At 44.2% G+C, this 23,665-nt stretch overlaps 1 protein-coding gene across 2 annotated transcripts in view; it reads left to right on the top strand.

Annotated features, from left to right (window-relative positions):
* The window catches only part of AFF3 (ALF transcription elongation factor 3), a 620,532-nt gene that overhangs the window by 26,802 nt on the left and 570,065 nt on the right, over positions 1–23,665 (top strand). For both annotated transcript variants that reach the window (XM_061155923.1, XM_061155924.1), the window contains exon 2: positions 19,581–19,698. In XM_061155923.1, the coding sequence (XP_061011906.1) occupies positions 19,646–19,698 (53 nt within the window). In that variant the 5' untranslated portion in view covers positions 19,581–19,645. The remainder of the gene's footprint in view (positions 1–19,580; positions 19,699–23,665) is intronic.

A 23,665-nucleotide genomic window follows, 5' to 3' on the forward strand; every position in this document is an offset into this window, starting at 1 on the left:
CAGGGAACTATACTCAATATTTTGTAATAACCTATAAGGGAAAGGAATCTGAAAAAGAATATATGTATACACACATGTATTATATATATTATACATATATATATATATGTATGTATAACTGAACCACTTTGCTGTATACCCGAAGCTAATACAACATTGTGTAAATAAGCTATGCTTCAATTAAAAATAAATTATGAGACTTTATTTTTTCTAATGTATTTAAGGGTATGCAAATCCCATGGACAGAGGAGCCTGGCAGGCTACAGTCCAGGGGTTGCAAAGAGTCAGATATGACTGAGCACACATACATTCCCCTTAAGTATTGCTATATCCTTCTTGTTTTGATATGTGCCATTTATATTATCATTCAGTATAAAAACATTCTAATATCATTATGATTTTTGTCTCATTTTCTCACTGCTTAGAAAGCACTCCTATGCTTTCTTTCTAAGTTATCTTTGTTATTGGTTTGTAACTTAATTTCATTAGTGAAGTACATAGTCAAATTTTGAAATGTTCCATGTGTACTTGAAAACTAAAGGTTTATTCTTCTGCCCCCCCCAAAAAAGGCATATTCTACCCCATTCTAACAGAGCAATTCTGCAGAATAACTATAGATCTATTAATTCTCTGGTCATTCCTTCAAAACTTCACAGCTGCTTCCTCTGTGATACACTAAGTCTCAGTTTTTCAGTCTAAGATTCTACAGGGGCAGCACATAGACTCCAGGAGATACTGATAGGAGCCCAGTTGATGGTTTGTGGCCTTTGGTTAAATACTCTGCCCCTGTAAACCATAGTTCAGTTCAGTTCAGTTGCTCAGTCGTGTCCGACTCTTTGTGACCGCATGGACTGCAGCACGCCAGGCCTCCCTGTCCATCACCAACTCCTGGAGTTTACTCAAACTCATGTCCATTGAATCACTGATACCATCCAACCACCTCATCCTCTGTTGTTCCCTTCTCCTCCCGCCTTCAATCTTTTCCAGCCTAAGGGTCTTTTCCAATGAGTCAGTTCTTCGCATCAGGTGGCCAAAGTATTGGAGTTTCAGCTTCAGCATCGGTCCTTCCAATGAATATTCAGGACTGATTTCCTCTAAGATGGACTGGTTGGATATCCTTACCATAGTTCCTCTCCTGTAAAATAGGGATAATGACAATGCCTACCTCATTTGGTTGTTCTGTGCATCCAGTGAGCGCATATGTGCATGTAAACACTCAATATTGTTAGCAACTATTAAGCCTGTGATGAACTATTGTTAAACCCTATCATTGTTTTGCAAAGTCTGCCAAGGATAACATAACACTGTTTGCTACTTCTATTGACTTTTTACAAGATTTTGTTCTGGGGTCAAGACTAGGTTAGGAATTAAGCAGCATGAGGTCAATGAAGACTCCTAGTTATTGATGTTTAGATGAACCTGCTTTCAAGTGCCCAACAGGCAGAATTGGCAGGAATAGTCTCCTGAAGAGTAGATAATCTCTAGACATATAAAACAAGGCCAAGTGGTTTAAAAGTAGGGCTAGAACAACAGGGCCCCTGAGGGTAATCACAGGGACTTTTTGCTAATGTACCTTTGGCCTTACCTGTGGGTGAAGAGGCATAAAAACAGTTGGAGCAATTGTAGAAACTTAGACACATAAGCAGAAATCTCATACATCTCTGTGTGGAGGTATACTTTTCAACATTACATGTAGGCAAAGCCAGATTTGCTTTAATTGGAGCTTGTAATTGACCCCACAATGCAAGGAAGTATTCCACTGGGTTCCTGAGTTCTACAGCATAAACACTGCTGAGATTTGAGTATGAAAAAATTACAAAGCAAGTATTTCCAGGACCCCAGAGACATGACCTAAGAGTTTCTTTCTGAAATACAATACCAGAAAAAATAATCCCATAATTATAAACATCTTAAATCTAAAATAATAGTTATGTTTGACTCATGAAATATTTAAATAATTCATACTGAATAAGAATAGTTGCCATTTGATCGGTCCTTACACTAGATGCCAACTCTGTATTATATCTTTACAATATTGTTCTATTTATTTGTCAGCAAAGGAGCTGTAATCATCATTCACATTTTGCCCATGAGAGAAGTGAGAATCAGAAAGTTTAATTAAGTTGCTGTAAATCTCACTGCTAACAGAAACAAAACAAAGATTTGCACCAGATTTGCTGGAACCAAATCCTGTGCTGTTAACTATTAACACAAAGGACAGTTCACAGCCATCCTGTGAAGGTCATTTTCAGAGCAAATTACCCAAATCCAAGAACAGCTTTGCTTCTCGTAGCACATGTGCATCTATTCAGTGCATCTGAAGGAAGAACTTTTTGAATAATTAGAATGTAAAGGCATTAGAGATCTAAAAGTTAAGTGAAGGATTGCAGAGCCATGCTCCAGAAGAAAACAGAAATTAAGGGACGTGTGTTTGGTGTCTAGGACTGCTTTTTGTCTGAGGGTCAACTTTGAAGGCAGTGATAAGAGGATAACACAGGCTGTTGGCAGCCCTCTAGGGCTCAGGTGATGACAGAAGTCCATAAAGGAAAAATTAAGCATAATGAACACCCATTATTAGGATTGGAATCTTGGGGAGTGTATACCCCCCAAATGAAAACTATATGCCCCTAAAGGTACTTTTCTATCATTTAAAATCCCCCAGTATGTGAAATTATATAAAGGTAATCCTAAATTGCTAATGAGCCTAAAAATCTGGCAGATAGGGATGTACTTCTCTGGAGAAAAATAATATCACTATAGGCCTCAAATTACTTCTGAAAATTATTTTACAACAATGTCCAGCATATGAAAAAAAATTTATAGAAGGAGGTATGAAAATATGAATGACTTGTCAGCAGAAAAAATTAGACGGTAGAAGTATAGGGGCTCCAGATAAAGTCATCATTAGATACAAACTTTAAGATAACTATGATGTCTAAATTGAAAACAGGTAAGATGGAGAATTTTAACAGAAGATGAGAAACTATGAAAATGAATCAAATGGAAACTCTAGAATGAAAAAACGTATTTCAATCAAGAACTCAGTAAATGTCTTAAAAGGCAGATTATAAACAGCTGAAGAAAGAATTAGTTAACTGGAAAATACATTAGAAGAAAATATTCAGAAAGGAGATTTAAAGACAAAAAATTAAAATTTTGAAAGAAAATAGAAGAGAAGACAGTGAGAAATTCTAACATGCATGAAATTGGAATCTCAGAAAAAAAGGAAAGAGAGAATGAGTCAAAATCAATAACTAAAAGCTATCGAGAAAAAGGCTAGTTCAGTTCAGTTCAGTCACTCAGTCGTTTCTGACTCTTTGCGACCCCATGAACCGCAGCACGCTAGGCCTCCCTGTCCATCACCAACTCCCAAGTCCACTCAAACCCATGTCCATCAAGTCAGTGATGCCATCCGTCTCATCCTCTGTCGTCCCCTTCTCCTCCTGCCCTCAATCTTTCCCAGTATCAGGGTCTTTTCAAATGAGTCAGCTCTTCGCATCAGGTGGCCAAAGTATTGGAGTTTCAGCTTCAGCATCAGTCCTTCCAATGAACACCCAGGACTGATCTCCTTTAGGATGGACTGGTTGGATCTCCTTGCAGTCCAAGGGACTCTCAAGGGTCTTCTGCAACACCACAGTTCAAAAGGATCAATTCTTCGGCACTCAACCTTCTTTATAGTCCAACTCTCACATCCATACATGACCACTGGAAAAACCATAGCCTTGACTAAATGGGCCTTTGTTGGCAAAGTAATGTCTCTGCTTTTTAATATGCTATCTAGGTTGGTCATAACTTTCCTTCCAAGGAGCAAGTGTCTTTTAATTTGATTGCTGCAATCACCATCTGCAGTGATTTTGGAGCCCAAAAAAATAAAGTCAGCCACTGTGTCCACTGTTTCCCCATCTATTTGCCATGAAGTGATGGGGCCGGATGCCATGATCTTAGTTTTCTGAATGTTGAGCTTTAAGACAACTCTTTCACTCTCCTCTTTCACTTTCATCAAGAGGCTCTTTAGTTCTTCCTCACTTTCTGTCATAAGGGTAGTGTCATCTGCATATCTGAGGTTATTGATATTTCTCCTGGCAATCTTGATTCCAGCTTGTGCTTCTTCCACCCAGTGTTTCTCATGATGTACTCTGCATATCAGTTAAATAAGCAGGGTGACAATATACAGCCTTGAGGTACTCCTTTTCCTATTTGGAACCAGTCTGTTGTTCATGTCCATTTCTAATTGTTGCTTCCTGACCTGCATACAGGTTTCTCAAGAGGCAGGTCAGGTGGTCTGGTATGCCCATTTCTTGAAGAATTTTCCACAGTTTATTGTGATCCACACAGTCGAAGGCTTTGGCATAGTCAATAAAGCATAAATAGATGTTTTTCTGGAACTCTCTTGCTTTTTCAATGATCCAGCAGATGTTGGCAATTTGATATTTGGTTCCTCTGCCTTTTCTAAAACCAGCTTGAACATCTGGAAGTTCATGGTTGGAGAATTTTAAGCATTACTTTACTAGCATGTGAGATAAGTGCAATTGTGCGGTAGTTTGAACATTCTTTGGCATTTCCTTTCTTTGGGATTGGACTGAAAACTAACCTTGTCCAGTCCTGTGGCCACTGCTGAGTTTTCCAGATTTGCTGGCATATTGAGTGCAGCACTTTCACAGCATCATCTTTCAGGATTTGAAATAGCTCAACTGGAATTCCATCACCTCCACTAGCTTTGTTCATAGAGATGCTTCCTAAGGCCCACTTGACTTCACATTCCAGGATGTCTGGCTCTACGTGAGTGATCACACCATGGTGATTATCTGGGTCATGAAGATCTTTTTTGTACAGTTCTTCTGTGTATTCTTGCCACCTCTTCTTAATATCTTCTGCTTCTGTTAGGTCCCTATAATTTCTGTCCTTTATTGAGCCCATCTTTGCATGAAATGTTCCCTTGGTATCTCTAATTTTCTTGAGGAGATCGCTAGTCTTTCCCATTCTATTGTTTTCCTCTGTTTCTTGGCATTGATCGCTGAGGAAGGCTTTCTTTTTTTATTTTTTATTTTTTATTAGTTGGAGGCTAATTACTTCACAACATTTCAGTGGGTTTTGTCATACATTGATATGAATCAGCCATAGAGTTACATGTATTCCCCATCCCGATCCCCCCTCCCACCTCCCTCTCCACCCGATTCCTCTGGGTCTTCCCAGTGCACCAGGCCCGAGCACTTGTCTCATGCATCCCACCTGGGCTGGTGACCTGTTTCACCATAGATAATATACATGCTGTTCTTTCGAAACATCCCACCCTCACCTTCTCCCACAGGGTTCAAAAGTCTGTTCTGTACTTCTGTGTCTCTTTTTCTGTTTTGCATATAGGGTTATCATTACCATCTTTCTAAATTCCATATATATGTGTTAGTATGCTGTAATGTTCTTTATCTTTCTGGCTTACTTCACTCTGTATAATGGGCTCCAGTTTCATCCATCTCATTAGAACTGATTCAAATGAATTCTTTTAATGGCTGAGTAATATTCCATGGTGTATATGTACCACAGCTTCCAGAGTTCCAAAGAATAGCAAGGAGAGATAAGAAAACCTTCTTCAGCAGATGAATGAGGAAGGCTTTCTTATCTCTCCTTGCTATTCTTTGGAACTCTGCATTCAAATGGGTATATCTTTCCTCTTCTCCTTTGCTTTTCACTTCCCTTCTTTTCACAGCTATTTGTAAGGCCTCCTCAGACAGCCATTTTGCTTTTTTGCGTTTTTTCTTTCCTTGTCCATATTCTTGTCCATATTACCTAAACTACTGTACAGACTCAGTGTAATCTCTATCAAAATTCCAAGGACATTTTTTCACAGAAATATTAAAAAAAAATCTAAAATTTATAGGGAACCACAGAAGACCCTGAACAGCCAAAACAATCCTGAGAAAAAAATAAAACTAGAGATAGTCACATTCCCTGATTCCAAACTATAATTACAAAGCCTTGATAATCAAAACAACACAGTATTAGTAGAAAAATAGAATAGAAATGAAAGCCTAGAAATAAATCCCCACATATATGGATAATTAATTTATGACAAAGAAGCAAAGAATATACAATGGAGATAGTCCCTTCAATAAATGATGCTTGGGAAAACTGTAAAGCCACATTCAAAAAGAAGACTCTAGACCACTACCCTATACCCTATACCCTACACCATACACAAAAATCAACTGAAAATGGATTAAAAACTTGAATGTAAGACCTGAAACCATAGAAGTCCTAGAAGAAAACATTGGTGATATGCTCTTTGATACTAATCTCAGCAGTATTTTCCTATCTATGTCTTCTCAGGCAAAAATCATCATTAGAGATTAAGAGGGACATCATCCTTTTAATAAGATCAATTCACCAGGATGATATAACTGTCCTAAATATTTATGCATTTAATAAACATAGCTTCAAAATATATAAAGCAGAACTTGAATTATAAGAAGAAACAAGTAAATTCTTAATTATAGTGGGAAATGTTAACGTGTCTCTTAGATATGATTGCAGAAAAAATATCAATAATGATAAAGAGCTTTGAACAATAATATCAGAAACATGATATTATATATATATGCACATATGTATATATTGTGGTGTTTAGTTGCTAAGTCATGTCTGACTCTTTGTGACCCCATGGACTGTAGCCCCACCAGGCTCCTTTGTCCATGGGATTTCTCAGAAAAGAATACTTGGATATTAAATGGAGTGGATTGCCATTTCCTTCTCCAGGGGATCTTCCCAGCCCAGGGATCAAATCCGCATCTCCTTCATTGGCAAACAGCTTCATTATCCTTTGCCACTGAGTCACCAGGAAAGCCCATATGTATTAGAGAGAGAATACTATGCCAACAGTAGCAGAATACACATATTTTTCTAGCATACAGAAAGTATTTACAAAATTGATCATATGTAAGACCAGAGAGTACGTCTCAAAATTTTTCATAAGATTAAAATTCTAGAGTACCTTCTGCAATCATAGTGCAGTTGAACTAGTCAACTGCTAAAGGTTAACTAGATAATTGCACATGTTTGGAAGCAAAGAAATATGCTTCTAAGTGACTAGCATGTTAAAGAAGGAATCACAATGGAAATTAGAAAATACTTTGAGTTAAATGATAATGACAGTTCTATACATTAAAGCTTATAGAATGCAACTAAAGTTGTGCTTACATGAAAACATGTAGCACTAAATACACAAATTAGAAGAGAAGGAAGATCAACTATCAGAGCCAAGCATCCAACTCAAGAAGAAAACAGCAAATCAAAATGAAGTAAATTAGAATGAAGGAAATGACGAAGATGAGAACAGAAATGAATGAGGTAGAAAAGAGAGGAAGCAAAACAGACAAAAGGCTGTTCTGTGAAAATAATAAAATTGAGTGCTGGTGATATTGACTTAAAAAGAGAGAGGGAGAGAAACCATAAATATGCAATGTAAGGAATGAAGAGGGGAATAACTACAGACCCTACAGCTACTAAAAAGACATCAAATAAGTAAACATCATGACTAGCCCACTCAATTTGAAATTTTTCATGATTTCCATGATACCTTTGTAGAAACAAGCAACTTACCAAAATTGACAGAAAGTAGACTTAAAACTGTTAAAAGTCAAATACAAAAAAAAAAAAAAAGTCAAATCCATAATTAAAATTTTTTCCTTCAGAGAAATGTCTAAGCTCAGATGACTTTACTGGTGAATGCCACTAAATTCTTAAAGAGGAAATCATTCCAAGATTACACCATCTTTCCCAGAGAATAAAAAGAAAAAGAGGTACATGTCCCCAGTTCGTTTCCAAGGGCTTTCTTAGCAAAAGCTAATGAGCTCACTTCAAAACAGGAAAATTTTACTCACTTATTCATGACCATTGGTGCAGAAATTCCCCTCCCCCACAAAAAAACAGCACATTGAATCTATAGCAAGTAATGTATTACCACTGACTTTTATTTACTCCACGAATACAAGGCTGGTTTGACTTTTGAAAATTAATCAATGTAATTCACTACATTAACCATCAATAGAAAAAAAAAAGTTAGATAATACAATCAACAGGCCACAGAAAACATTTTATAAATTTTAGTTACAACTCATGATTTCAACAAACAAAATAGCTATAAGGTTAACAAAGTAGGAATAAATGGAAAATTCCCTAATCTGATAAAGGATCTACTAAAAAACCCTAGTTTGAAATCAGGAATAAGACAAGGATGCCCACCATTACTGTTTCTACTCAACATTGTAGTTAAAGTTCTAGCTGGTAAGTTAAGAAAAGAAATAAAGGTGTAAGGATTGCAGTGGTTGGGAAAAAGCCATCCCTAAATCACATGATGATGTTGCTGAATTATCGTGTACATAGGAAATAAAGCTACAGACAAGTTATTAGAATAAATAGGGTAGTTTAATCAAAGGCAAAATCTAACACATAATATGCAAGATCTCTATGGATATGAATATGAAACATTAACTGATCTAAGTAGAAATCTAAATAATCAGAGTAACATAGCATGTTCAGGTATCAGACGACAGTATTACTGATGTATTAGTTCTCCAAACAGATCTACATATTTAAAGCATTTTCCATAAAAATGATAAGAGGATTTTTGTGTGAGTGTGTGTGTAATTTGTTGATTCTAAAGCAATGATGAAAAACAAAGAAGTGAGGGTCGCTGCCTCTAGGAGCCATCAAAGTTTATTATAAAGCTATAGTTATTAAAAATGTGGTACTGGCCCAAAGAGAGACAAACAGGTCAATGGAAATGACAGGGTGACCAGAGAAAATGGCCTGAACCAGGGCCAGAAGACATACCTAATCTTGGCCACTTGTGTGACGGCTTCCCTTGATTCAGAGGCTCTTCAAACTCACCCTGGCGATTCTAATCTGCAACTGGGCTTGAAAATCATCTCCCCCAACACACACACACACACACACCTTTTTCTTCCTAAGAGTGGAAGAGCATTGCAGTTTTTTATTTAAAACTGGTCGGGTATATCATATCATAAAAAATTCTGAAATCCCATTTAGATTTTCTGTCTTTGCCCCAAATTCTACTCCCTTAAGCTGTGGCCCCTTCCCATTCCTTCTGCCTCTAGCCAAGCTCTTCATTTCTTCCTGTATTCCTGTTATTACTATTTTCTTTTGGAGAACAATTTCCTCCTTCCCTCAGTTTCCCTAACAGCTCTATCATCACTTGCCTAGCAAACAGAAACCTTTGTGAGGACTCATTCTTATAAAGTGAAAGTACTTTTTTTGGCTGTGCTGGGCAGCATGCAGGATCCGACCAGGGATTAAACCCATGCCCTCTGCAGTGGTAACTGAGAGTCTTAACCCCTGGACCACTAGAGACGTCCTAAGACTACTTTTAATTTAAGATTTCCCCATCACATTGCTGTGCATGGCTTGGATTATCTCCCACTGAACGTTTTCAGTACTGTGGTACAGACCGTGTGAACGCAGGCTCTGCTCCCCAGGTGCCTCTCAACCAGCCTTGTGAGGCAGGCTTCCCAACACTCACCCTATTAGCGACAAGGTGCCCTTCAGCACCAATACCTCAGCAACCCTGGCTTTGTGGGCTGTGACCTCGGCAGTGACACAAGGCCCCACACCTAGAAGGGTCCTGCCCTTGGGTTAATGCTCTCCTCTCATCATCTTGAAATTCTTCATCATTTATGAACAAGAGGCTCCACATCTTCAGTTTGCTCTGGGCCCTGCAGATGATGCGGTCAGCCCTGTGCTGCAGGAAGGGCTTGCTCGATTTTATAGCAAAAAAAAAAAAAAAAAAAAAAAAGCCTCTGGGCTGAGTGCTCCGTGCAATACTTTCTCTAGTTTCTCAGAAACCATTTCCTCTTTTCGATTCTCAGTTATCCCCTTGGGTTTAGCAGCTGGGTGTATGAGTGCTGCTTTACTGAATCTCTGATGTTCATTTCCTGCCCACTTACAGTGTTTTCACAACAGCCGAACGCGGCGCTTCACCACCTGGCCCTAATCTCTTGCCCTGGCCTTGGCGCCTTTTTCTTCTGCTTTTGCTCCCACCCTGAACACGACCCACTGACAGCTCCAGCCCTCCTCCCCAAAGCAACACTCTGATGACACAGAACCTCCCCTGTCACCAGGATGTGACCTGCATCTTGCCTTTGTGCTCCATCCTGTGCTTTTCCTTCTGCCTGGAATGCTTTCCCATCACTTTCAGCTACACTCTGGCTCTCATTCCTTTAGGCCCAACCCACATGTTGGCTTCTGCATTATGAGAGCCTCAGACAGGACTCATCACCCCCTTGCTCCTGCTCCTATAGCTTTGAAGACATACCTCTGTCATAGCAGGTGATTCAGCATGGCATACAGACCTCTTCCATCCTCTGCCACACACCTTATTCTGGATGAGTCAGTTCTTGACTTAGAATATGAGTCAGTCATTTTTTCTAGAACTCCCTAAGTACTTGCATTTCCCTAGACATACCACTAATCACATTATAATATAATCGCTCCTTTTTTTTTTTTTTAAGCTACTTGTTTATTTATTTGGTCTTCCCAGGTGGCACTAGTGGTAAAGAATCCACCTGTCAATGCAGGAGATGCAAGAGACATGGGTTCGATCCCTGGGTTGGGAAGATCCCCTGGAGAAGGAAATGGCAACCCACTCGAATACACTTGCCTGAAAAAAAATCCCATGGACAGAGGAGCCTGGCTGGCTACAGTCCATGGGACCGCAAAGAGTCAGACATGACTGAGCAGAAGGACATTTATTTATTTGGTTGCAGTGGGTCTTAGTTGTGGCAATGCAGGATTTTTAGTTGCAGCATGTGGGATCTAGTTCCCTGACCAGGGATCGAACCTGGTCCCCCTGTATTGGTATGCAGAGTTTTAGCCATTAGACCACCAGGGAAGTCTCTCTCCTTACTTCTTAATGCACTGCTTGGCATGTGCTAGATGCTCAATAATGTTTGTTCATTTATATATATATATAATATATATATATATATATATATATATATGAAATGATTTATGTGCTCATTGAGAGTATTGTCTTGGGTCCTGAGCCCGAGACCTGGGCTTGGTTAAGTAACCCCACCCTTGACTTGAGGTCGCATCCTTCAGAGAAGGATGACAGAGATGACAATGTGGGGATCCGGGCTGCCACTCACTTGGGCCCAAAAGGATGAATTTCCCTTTATGCTGTAATAAACTTCATATTGTTGTCTAGAGAGTGACAGAAAGTAATGTTAAATTCATAAAAATGTAACTATCTGTGCCAAGTATATGGAATTATAATATGCGTCACAGGAGAGTTGGAACTTAGGAAAAACACTGGGAACTAGCTCTTGAAAAAGCTGCTGTCTTGACGGCAGGGTGGGTCTGGCCCTGAGGCCTTGGTGCTTTCTTCAGGCCTCCTTCCTGGCCTCACTCTCACCCTTCTCCCAGGGTTTTGGGCCCCCATTTTCTACTTCTCATTGTCCAGCTTCCTCCTTAAAAACCCGGCGGATGTAGCTTTCTTTTGGGAAGGTTCCTGCCTCCCTCTCTTGTAGTGGCCATTTTCTTGCTCGTGGCTCCTGCCTTTTGAAGCTCCCTTCTTCCAAGAGACCAACGACCAGGTGGAAGAAGACGGAGTTTCTTTCACCCCCTGTCTACTTCCTCCTTCTAAGAGACGGGCTCTGCTTCATTGTAAGGGATTCCCAACCCAACAAGGAGATCCCTCTGCCAAAGGTGCCAAGGAAAACTACTTGAGCTTGCAAGTAATTCCAGGTATTGAGGACCAAGAGAGGTTCAGTGGAGCTGAGTGTAACTGTGCTTACTGTAAGCCAGTGAGATGCTAGGAAGTTGCAGGGAGATCAATTTGGGATTCATAAATATAAAGAGGAATGTTGTTCAGGCAGAGCTAAGCGCCATTAAAAATGGAATAGGAAGCCTTTTGACAGAGTGCACCACTCATCATTAGAAATCTCCACGAGTGGGCTGAACACACCAGAGCTAACAGAGAGGGAATTCCTGCCTGGGGTTGGAGGTTAGTGAAAGAGTGCCTCCATGGTTCCTCCCGACTTTCAAGCTTCTACAATTTCATTATAGAGTTCTAACCTTGTAATACAGTTTATATTTCAAAATCCTGTTCTTAATTAGTTGTTTTTCTGAACTCCTTCTAAAGTAAATCAGCTTCATACAGTGGTAATTAGTTTATTGGTAGAAACAATGGCAGAGCCTAAAACATGCATATTTTTTGCATATGTGGCAAGGACACAAGAAGGGCTGACTCTTATTGTTCCTACACTATTTTCCAGAAATGAGATCTTCGAGTATCCCTGTGAGGGATGTAACAGTCACTTAACCAGGTTAATAAATAACATGGAAATAAAGAAACAGTTATTAATATGGAATATTAAAAAAAATGCTGGAGCTGGATTAATCAGTCTTCAGACAATTGAGGCTGCATGGGTTTCTTGTTAACTGATCTTACAACTGGAGTGAACCCAGAAGGCAAGATTGTATTTAAGAGAGAAAATATAGGCTTTGCCTTTGGGGCAAGCGTGTGTGTGTGTGTATGTGTGCTCAGCCGTGTCTGACTCTTTGTGACCCCATGGACTGTAACCCACCAGGCCCCTCTGTCCATGGGACTTTCTTGGCGAGAATACTGGAGTGGGTTGCCATTTCCTTCTCCAGGGGATCGTCCCGACCCAGGGATCGAACCCCAGTCTCCTGTGTCTCCTGTATTGGCAGATGGATTCTCTACCACTGAGCTACCTGGGAAGCCCCTGGGGCACATCGTCTGGGACACCTCATAGACCTTACTGTAACAGTCAAAAATGATTATAGTGGCTCAGCCAAACAGAGTCTTGTTTTGTCCCCAAAAGTCTTGAGCTAGGTGGTGGTTCAAAGACGGCACAGTTATGTGAAGACACCAACAAGGGCATGGCCTCCTTCTAACTTCAGATCTGCCGACTTTAGCTTGTGGGTTTTGCCTGCAGGGTCCAAGGCAGCAGTTCTATCTCAGGCCTGCAGTTGCATTCTGGAAGAAAGAAGAAAGAACTGACCTAGAGGATAAAAGTCTGCCTACTCCAGGAAAGTGAAACTTGCCAAGAAATTCCAGCCGACTTAGGCTTCTGTCTCATTGGCTTGAGCTGCGTTCCATGCCCAGTTCTTGCCGTGAGAGCGCCTAGAAAATATAATTATTTCACCTGGGTCATCACTTCCCCAAACTTTGGTTTTCTTAGTGACAAAGAGGGCAGATAGATACTGGGTAGGCAAGCGACTGCCATCACGTGTTTGCTCCAAGCTCCCAGTGCCTTGCTCTCTCTGTGTCTTCTAGTTCTAGACGAGAGCACTTCTGCTATGAACTTTGAGGTTTGGAGATGCTGCTACCTGATGGACTTTGTGAGGATCTTATACTGCTGTCCTTGGCCCATCAATGTTTAACTATCAAGACGTATATTTGAAATGTCTGTGTCTTTAGGACATGAGCCAGAACTGGCCCACCTGTGACCTCAGTGTCCTCTGAGGCTCTGTGGGGATCATTAGCTCTCCACGTGAATGCTCTCTGGTGCCCCAGAGAAAGGAGACTGACATGAAGTCATGTGATGACTTCCTTACCACGTTTCCCCCTAGACCTGAGCTGCATCTCCTCCCCCTGGACGCTACTCTTGCTGTCTGTCAACACCTAACCAAACAGCAGGTGCTCCTGTTGGGAACAGGCCAACACCTTGAGATTTGTTTAAGCCAAGGAGGAGGGCCTCCATTTACACAGGAGAAGATTTATGGCTCCCCTGCTGTCCTCCAGAGAGTTCTGTCTGGCAGTGCTCAGGAGGACAGCTGAAGATAGAACTCCAACATTTCAGGGCTGTTAGAGACAAAAATGTCCAACCCAGCCTTGGTCACTAGATCCAATCTGCGTTCTTTGGTTTGTGACACATAGCTGTTCTTTTTTACTCATCTGTAAAACGAAAACAATGGTAACATACCTCCTGTGGTTTTAGGAGGAATACACAGAATTGATAGAACCCAGTATATCATAACATAGAAATGTTGGCCATACTCCCAGGTAGAGCTAGTGGTAAAGAACCCACCCACCAATGCAGGAAATGCAAGAGATGCAGGTTCAATCCCTGGGTCAGAAAGATCCCCTGGAGGAGAGCATCACAACCCACTCCAGTGTTCTTGTTTGGGGAATCCCATGGACAGAGAAGCCTGGTGGGCTACAGTCCATAGGGTTGCAAAGAGTTGCATGCACACATTCTCAAAGGTTTAGAGTCCTTGAGTCTTTACACGATGGTCAGTGCACATCTCAAAGAAGCACAACAAACAGCCAATGGGAATATTAAATTTTAAGTCAGGACGGTTGGTTCTTGTTAGCAGTACCAAGGGATCTTCTCGCATCACAAATAAAAGGATTATCCCCCAAGTAGGTCAGCATGGTGTGAACTACATGAAATGTGATAGGAATTACTTTTCTGATCCACTTTTTGAATTGCCTATGCTTTTCCTGTCTGCATTTTCATTTTCAGTACACATGCTTTGTTTCTTTTTTTAAAAAAATTTTGTGGTGAGCTTCAGACACAATAGTCTTTTGTAGCAGATGTCTAAGGAGCAACTAACAACAAAAAGGATGAGATGGTTGGATGGCATCACTGACTCAATGGACATGAGTTTGAGCAAACTCCAGGAGAGTGAAGGACAGGGAAGCCTGGAGTTCTGCAGTCCAAGGAGTTGCAAAGAGTCAGATACAACTTTGCAACTGAACAACACCGAAGACATATATCCATAGAATTCTTATGCAAATCAATTTTTTTTAATAAAAGTAATCTTTAATTGGACACTACTTTAATTCTCTAAACAATGTTATAGTAGTTGTCCACATTTTGATTGCCTTGTTTGGTACTTGAATGGCATGAAAAATTTCCCTCTGCTTCCCTCCCTTCTCCCAAGGGTCATTTCCCCCACTCTTTTCTCTGCCCTGCCTGGCCTCTGACCTGCCCAGCTCTGCTGTTTCCACAGACTTCTGAATCTAATTAATGTCTTAGTAGCTATATAAGTGAATTATGTAGGCAGGAGGATGTTGGAAACTTTGAGGAAGGTACATTCCTTAGGGAAAACACGGTTTGTTAAAAAAAAAAAAATCCAGAAGGCTGCTCAGGGAGGGGGCAGAATGTCAGTTAAAGGTAAACTATCAGTAACATTGTTACACTCATTACATATCTGCTGCCTGATGAGCAGAGACAAGCTTAGGCGCATCTCTTCTGACATGTGGGCAATAATCGGCCATTATGGAACCTGGCTGAAGGGACACATAGTCTGAATATGCCCCTATCGCAAACTGGCCTCGGCCACACAACTGGGGTACTGGCATTCCCTCTCCTCCCGTCCCTTTTCTAGTCAGTCCTCAACCACTCCTGGGGAGTACGTCCTTAGATGATCTCGGAAATGACCCTGGCAGAAGGTTCTCCAACTCTTCAGAACGTGGGCAGGCAAGGGGGAGGGGCCAGAGGATACTGCCAGAGAGCCCAAGGCAGAGATGGTCCCTATGCCCCAGGTTTCCATGGAAACATAGGAGGAGTGATGACAGCCAGCACAGCCACACCATCTGCTCAGGACCCGGTGAATGATGAAAAAGATAGAAAAAGAAAGGCACCTCAGATCCCAAGCTAGAGCCACTCTAAGACAGCAGCGGAGAGGAAAGCCCGGAGGACTCTTGAACTCCCAGGTGGATTAAAACTGGAGCTGTCCGGGGAGGCTTCACATATTAGCATGTCATTTGCAAGCAGAACGCCTAGAGGGCTGACCCTGCCATCCCTACAGACAAACACAGGCATCCAAGAAGCCTCAGGAAGGAGACACAGACTGATCACCGCGCGGTGCCATCCGCAGTCTGGCCGAAACAGGAGGGAGGCTGTGGTGAGCCACAGTGCTGGCGGGGGCGGGGCAGGGCGCCCACCACCTTCCTGCAGGACCACCTGCACCGCTGACTTTTGGCCAGGCATATCCTTCCAGAGGAATGGTGGGATCGGAAAAGGAAAACTCCCACCTGGTCACAAAAGACCTCTGAGCTGCAGCCAGGTCTTCAGAATAAGGCCTGAATTAATAAAGCCATGTAAGGGCTCTCTTCTCTCAATTCGTATCCAAAAGGTGATCTTAGTCGGATACCACAGGTTTACTTCTGGGTCTGTTTAGGAGGTTTCCAGTTCCAGGTTGGCAGAATGTGAGTGAGGCCCTAGCTAAGTCTCCTTGAATGCCTGCCCCAGACTGAGTAGCATTCATTTCTGGGTCCTTTTCATTCAGAGACGTGGCCTAAACAAACAAACCTGACCTAGGATACCAGCAGCCCCTGTCACATAGCTGCCTCCCCTGGCCGCTTTCTGAAGCTGGGCGCTTTTGTTGAGCTTTCTGTAGTAGTGTCTCATTTATCTCCAGAGAGAGAGAAGTCCCATCCAGCCTGACTGCCTTTACTATGCACAGAAACTACATCAGCTTCATAGGAAATACCAGTTTTATTTTTACTTTTAACAAAGGTTATCTCTTACTCCTTTACAAAAAAAAAAAAAAAAAAAATCCTCCCTTTTAGTTCTGGCATTTGAATCCCAGGGTGTCCAAGCACCACCCTCCCCCCTCTCGCCCGCCCCCCACACACTTTTTGGTGCTTTTTATTAAGGATTGAACATTTTGACATAAGTGCTTGCTTTGGTATGTGTACCAAAACATACCACTGGCTGGAGGATAGTAAGAACAGCTTAATAAACCTGATAAATAATAATAATAATAAGACCACACTATAAAAGCTCTCATTAACTGTTCTACATTTTACCTGTGAATGATATAAATTTCTTTCCATGACAACTTAGCAAAGCTGGCATCTATTGATACAATATTATTTGAGTTTTTTCAAAAGGCCTTATTGTCCCACTGGAGACTATACACAAAAACTGGAAATAAAAGTGTTCATGTAACTTCCCCTGTGTTAGAGGCCCCAGACTGAAAACATGAGCTATTCCTGAAGAAAAAAATGCCTACTACCCACGGTGAAATTGCTTTAGGCTCAAATTTACCTACGCGTGAGCATGAGAGACTCCGTGTTTAAATTCAAATAGAAATCTATCTACCCATTCCTCTGTGGCTTTGGGGGAAGAGGTCTTTTATGAGGGAACCACTCTGCCAGCTCCATACCCCTAGGGCTTTCTCCTTTCCCTCTTCCAGGACCGTCTAGTCTATAAGCTTCCATGGTGTGGGCAATTCTGTATCCTGAGCTTAAGCCCAGGATGGGAGTCCCAGTGAACATGGTTCTGTTTGTTCTTCAGCCTTCCTCCATTGTATAAACAGACATGTGGGAAGGGAAGGGAAGGGAAGTCAGATCCCTGAGAAGGGTGGGAGGTCTTTCTGGAGCAGCTTCCCGGCAGGCAGCCGGCAGCCCTTAGCCCAGGGACAAGACGCTCCTCTTGTTGGGGAGTGGAACTTGCAGTTGTTCCAGAGTGGGGCTGTTTTCTTGAGCTCTCCTCCACCCTCCACAATGCCCCCCGCCCCTCCGCCCCTCCGCCTTTGTTCCTGGGAACACTGTCTGGATGCTTCAGCCATCTCACTTTTGCCAGAGCAAACATTTGCAGCAAGGCTTATGCTAAGGAGATGTTGAGAAGACAGATTCCCCCTCCCTCCCAGTCTCTCCAAATACACCCTGGACTGGGTCCTGGGAAGAGTGCTTCACACCTATGTGTTCCCCCATATTCACATTCTCTTTGTTCCTCCTAGCCTTGTTACTACCTTCAACTAATGAGGGAGGTCTTTAGGGGCTGGGAGTTATCAGCCTGTAAAATAACAATTCTTTTCCCTCAAACTGTGTTGAGGGAAATTCCTTTCTGTCAGACTCTGCCTTCCTTTACTGTTTTACCTTCTGCACATTAGTTATGGATGCTAATAAAGGAAGGACTATATCAGAGCTGGGGGAAGGCAGCAGGGGGCTGAGCGTTTTTGTAATCCAACCCCAAACAGGAAAGAATTCTCCTTGGTCCTTTCTTCTCCTGCATGTGCTCCAGACTTAGTTTGTTAATCCTCATTCAGAGGTCAGGGAGGTGAGGAGGGTATAATTCCTAGGCTTGCCTCCAGATGGAGGGATCCTGTGACTGACTTCTACCCAAGGGTCTAGATTTCTGGCAGCCTCCGGGAGTGGTTCCTCTTGTCTAGAATGAACAAAAGGGGAGCGTGCCAGAAGGCTCCCTATGGCAGGGCCTTGGGGGGTTGGGTGCAAGGGATGGGTCTTACCCTGCCCGGTACTGTCTCTCCAGGAAGTCTTTGGGAGCTTGGGCCAGGCTCCCAGCGCTGTGGCCAAGAGGACAGGAGAGTCAGGAGACAAAAGAGAGGTTCTGGGTTTTGGCCAGCTATGGAGAAACAAACAGGGCTAGGGCACTGATGGAGACGCCGGCTTCTCATCCCTTACACAAAAGCAAGGGAGGGGGAAGTGATCTTTAAAATCCAGGAAGTAGTAATAATAATAAGAACTTGGATTTTTAGGAGGCACAGTGACACTCTTTCATTCTTCTGTCAGACAGAAGATAGGGCTGGAAGTTTGCAGTCAACCCCCAGAGGCCTGTCCGCCTTCCCTGAAAGAAATAGAAAGGAGACGGGTTTCCAGGGTCGGGCCAGCTGAAGCACTGGGGATGGCGGTACCTTCCTCAAACTGCAGGTCCCCTCAGAAGAGGTTTCATCCCCGATCCCCTTGATTTAACGTAACTTACTGGCTCCAGATATTTTAAGCGGTTTGTTTACGGCGCTACTGCAGGCTGCACCGCCAACTCGCTCGGCGCCTGGAGCGGCCAGGGCATCTCCCAGCACCCACTCAGGTCGGCAGCCGCCCCATCGCCCGGCCCGCGGCGGGGGGCGCCCGGCCGGATCAGCTGCAGACCGGACCCCCCAAGAAGTGTGTGCATCCGGGGGTGAGGGATGGGGGGGCGGGAGGCCGGGCGGGGCCGGGGCAGAAGATGCGGCAGCCCGGGACGAGCTGTGCATCTCCGACCCTCCGCGCCGCCGCCCGCCCCTCGGCCCGGGTGGCCGGATCGCGCCGGGCGCCCCCGGGAGGCCGGGGTCGCGGCGCGGAGCGGTACGCGGGGGTCGGGGCGGGCGGGGTGGCGCGGCCTGCTAGCGGTCGGGACCCGGGGGAGCCGCGCGGGGAACGCAGGGGCGCGCGGGGCGGGCGCGGCGCGGGGCTCACGGCGCGCGCGCGTCTCGGCCTCGCCCGCGCACACGCGCCTCCAGGAGGAGAAAGGCGGGCGGGCGGGCTCGGAGCGGCGGCGGCTGCAGCGGGCCGGGCCGGGCCGGGCCGCCGCGAGGGCGGGAGGAGGGGCGGGCGCGGGGCGGGCGGGGTAGGGGGGAGGAGGACGCGGCAGCGGCGGCGGCGGCGGCGGCGGCGATCGCGCCGCTCTCTGCGGAGTGTGCCTGCGCGAGCCGGCGAGCGGGTGAGTGCGCTGGCCGCCGCCAGCCGCCCGGCCAGCCCCGAGGCGGGAGGGGGGCGCCGGGAGCCCCGAGCCGGGGGCGGGCGGCGGGCGGGCGGCGGCCCCTCCGGCGCGGCCGGGATGCACCTTGAGCGGCGCCTTTCGTTGCAGCGCGCGGGCGGCCCGATCCTCGGCGGCGGCGGCGACGGCGGGCGGAGGCGCTGACACCTCCCACCATGGACAGCTTCGACTTAGCCCTGCTCCAGGAATGGGACCTCGAGTCGCTGTGGTGAGTCCCTGGTGCCCGCCGCTTGGGCGGGCGCGAGCGCGAGGGGAGACCGTGGCGGCCCGCGCGCCCTCACCTGGGTCGGGGGTTCCGGCGACCAGCCACCGTGGGGGCGGGGAGGGTCCGGGGCGCCCGCCGCGGCGGCTCCTTCCCGTCTCCCCCGGGGGGAGGCCCGGCCGCCCGCTTGTCTTCTCGGCCCCCTTTCCCGTCTCCTCCGCACGGTGCTGTTGGCCCCCAGCCCCGGGGCCGGTGACCTGGGGGAGCCAGGGGCAGAGCGCAGCCTTGGTAATGCACCGATTTCTAGAACGTGTCACTAGTGCCGGGGATCCACCCCTCGGTTCCCCCACCGCGCCTCCGCACCTCTCACCTCCCTTCCCTCCGTTTGCGCACCCCGTCGTCACATCAGCGACCCCCTGGAGTTGAGGCTGCAGCCAAGTGCCCTTAGAGGATGCTCCAGCCTCCCGCCTGCCGGCGCCGGGTCCTGGCGGCCACAGCCTTTCTGTCTCTCCCACCCACTCCCACCCGAGATAGAAAGTGAACCCGAGGGCAGTGGGGCGAGTGCTTCTCCGTGCGGGAATTCCGGAGGCCCCGGCCTTGGGAGACTCATTTCCTCGAGGTTCGCAATCCCTGTGGGCACTTTCTTCACACCTCGCCTGGCCACACTCCTCCTGTCCCCGCTCCAGCCCACGGGCGCCCCGTGTGTCCCCTTATTCCGCGCTCACAGCTCGCAGCTTGGGGAGCGGGCGGCCTGGCGGAAGCCCTCTGTGGCTCGGGCTTCTCACATTGAGGAGCTGCTGTAGGTAAAGCGCCGCTGGAAACAGTTTAATTCTAGTTTCGGGTGTGTTAAAAATCCCATTGGCTGCTGCCACATCCCTCTTATCCACCGCCTCCCCCCCATCTCCCAAATGTTTCCAACCAGCCCTATTCAGGTGGTAAAATTACTGCGGGCATATTCCTGGAGGAACTTGTGTTATGTTTAATATTTAGGGAATGAACATCTGTGGAACAAGCATATTAACTGCATTCTGTTCTGCCTCTGGAAATGGCTCATTGTAGAGCTGAGCTTTGGTTTCCCCCACCCCTCCCTTTTCTTCTTTAATTCAGTAAAGAGTTCACATGTGTCTAAAACTGCAAGTGGTGTGCACATGAATATGCAGTGTGCAGTTTTAAAGCTAAACTGCTATTTGATTTATAGATCATATAGATGATTTGTGGATATGTGTATGTTTCCCTTGCTTCATGCTTCCAGTGACTACTCCGTCTAAAACCAGGTGTAACTAACTAAACTGGACACAAAACAGTTTCTTAAAAGAGATCCGAGGTTGAGTAAGTGCAGCTTGCTCTGCATAATGCTGGCACCCATAAAATACACAAGGATGGGCCCTAATGTAATAAAAGTTTTATATATTACACTGGAAACTTCAGAGAGTCAGTGTAGAAAGAATATGAAACATGTTATTACTCTATAAAAGTCACTAATTACTGTGTTGTTGCTTCTGGGGTTTTTTCAGTCTTTCATTTATAGATACTTATTACTTTACAGGTTTACACTTTGAAATGTTGGTTTCTGGCACAAATTCAGTAGGTTTGGAGATAGAAACTGCTTTAAAAATGACTTTTGCTTTTAAAAGGCAGTTTTTCAGTCAAAGGAAAGAACTTTTTGTTTTGGTGGGGTTTTAGGCTGCTTGTCTGCTTGCTGACTCAAAACTGAAGCCCCCTTATGACTCTTACAAGGGATATTTTGAAATTATCAGTCATAATCTGACTTTTCCAGCACATGCCTAAGCTCTCTTTTCCTCTGCATCTTTAGTTTCTGGCTGAGTTACCTGGAGCACAGTTACACAAAAAATGTCTGTTGAATTGACTTGAAATTTACATTAGCTACAGTACTTTTATTATTTAAAAAAATTATAAGCGTTTTTTTTTTTTTTTTTTAAGTTGCTGTACATGCAGTCAGATTTTAATCAATCCATCAGTTTCTCTTTGGCTTATGAAACTGTGCAGGCTTTCTTGCTTAGAACATAGTAGAACACTTTGGCTTGACTGAGGGAGCATTTCTAGTTTGCAGATGCAGAAGTTACATCTTCTAAGAGCTTATATATTTCTGATCAGTTAAGGTGAAACCAAACTCCTTAAGTATACATTTCTAACATGGAATGGATGCTAATTTCTAACTCAGTTTAATGGTTGACTTTTACATTTTTCTGTTTTTAAGTTTACTTTTAAGCTTATAGGTGACCCCAAATAACTAACATTTGAGTATTTTCTATGGGTCAAAACATTTTCATATCCATTGTTTCCTTACTTGAATCTCATAACAATCCCAGAAGTGGTAAGTGGTAGTAGTCCCATTCTACAGATAAGGAAATAGAGGCCTTGAACTGTAGAATGACTTTACTGAGACCATAAAACAAATGACAGCAGAATTTTTAAGCTAACATTTACCAGACCCTTAGCCAGACATGCTCTAAGTACAGTGCACGTACTTAGCATCTTTAAACTCTCTTCTAAGTACATTACATGTCTTAACTCATTTAATTTTCACGACAACCTTAGGGAACAACCCGGTGCTGTTTTTATTCCCAGTTTACAGATTGGGAAATTGAGGGTTGGGAAGATTAGCAGACCTGCCCAAGGTCACACATCTAGAAGTGGAGGAGCCATGTTTGAACCAAGCATTAATTTCAAAACTCAACTTTTCTGATTTTAAATCAAGTGTATTTTCTAAAGTATTACAGATGTATTCCCGTTTTATGAGGGCAGGTCTGGAATTTATTACAAAACAAAATCTTGATGAAGATTCTGCTATAATATTAAAGAGAAGGTCAGAGCCCTTAATTATATTAATTTAAAGTTAAAAGATTTGAAAACAAAATACCATAATCTAGGAAATTACATCTGCTGCCCTATTTGAATTAGCTTATAAAATGTATTTAAATTTAAAATAGAGACCACTAAAAATTTCTTTCTTTAATCCCTTTTAGGAAAACACTGTTCTTTGGGGTGGAGTTGGTGGAGTGTGTGTGTGTGGGGGAGAAGGTACTAAGGCAAAAGAGAATGGGATTTTAACAAACAATGTTTTCACTGCTGGATATCATTTTCCAATAAAACAAATTTCAGTTTATTAGTTGTGACTGTGCCTTTGAACCTGAGCTAGCTTAGTCTAGTGGTCACTGGGAGCATCCCCAAATGACTGTAGAGACAGTATGAACTAAAGAGCTCAGTACTGTTGAATTTAATCTCCTCTGCTTCCTTGCACACCCTTTCCCCTCCTCCCCTTCCCTCCAGAAACCCCCATTCTTTTTTCTCAAGGTGGGGGGTGGGGTGGAGATTTTGAACCTGAATCATCCGGATAGCAGTTTCAGTTTTCTTTTCAGCCAAACCTTAAAGTTGAGAAGGGTTGCCCTTATTCCCACTTCTACTTCTCATTTCTGGTTTGAAGCAAGAGTGGAGAGTTTGGAGCAGGTGAAGGCATGCATCCTGTGCCCAGCTCCCTAGCTTCATTCTTAGAGCTGAATCCCTGAAGAGCTGGGGATTCAGTAAATTTCCAGGAGCAGATGCCTAGAGAAGCTGAGCCCCTTCTCAGACTCCACCTCTGTCCCCTCCGTCCCCTCTTTTTCCAATTCTCCATGAGCTTTTGATCAGCTGCTGGCCATGTATGCCATTCCGCAGGGCCTTTAAAATAAAGACCATCCCTTTGAATGGCATAACAGTTGCTTTCATTTATTCACTTAACACATTGTATTGATCATCTCTTAAAGACAAGAGCTCGTGCTGGTTACCACAGGGGATGCAGAGAAGAGTAAACCGTGAGTTGTGCGTGCTGTTGTCTAGTGGAGATGAGACAAGAACACACGTGTTAAAAAGGCTTCAACACTGGTGATTCCCAAGTGAAAAAGGCCATATTTGGGACCAGGGTGGGTGGGTGGTGGAGGAGGGAAAGAGGAAAAATCGAGTTTTAAAAAAAAGG

The sequence above is a fragment of the Dama dama genome, chromosome 11 (assembly GCF_033118175.1).
Source record: "Dama dama isolate Ldn47 chromosome 11, ASM3311817v1, whole genome shotgun sequence".
Lineage (NCBI taxonomy): Eukaryota > Metazoa > Chordata > Mammalia > Artiodactyla > Cervidae > Dama > Dama dama.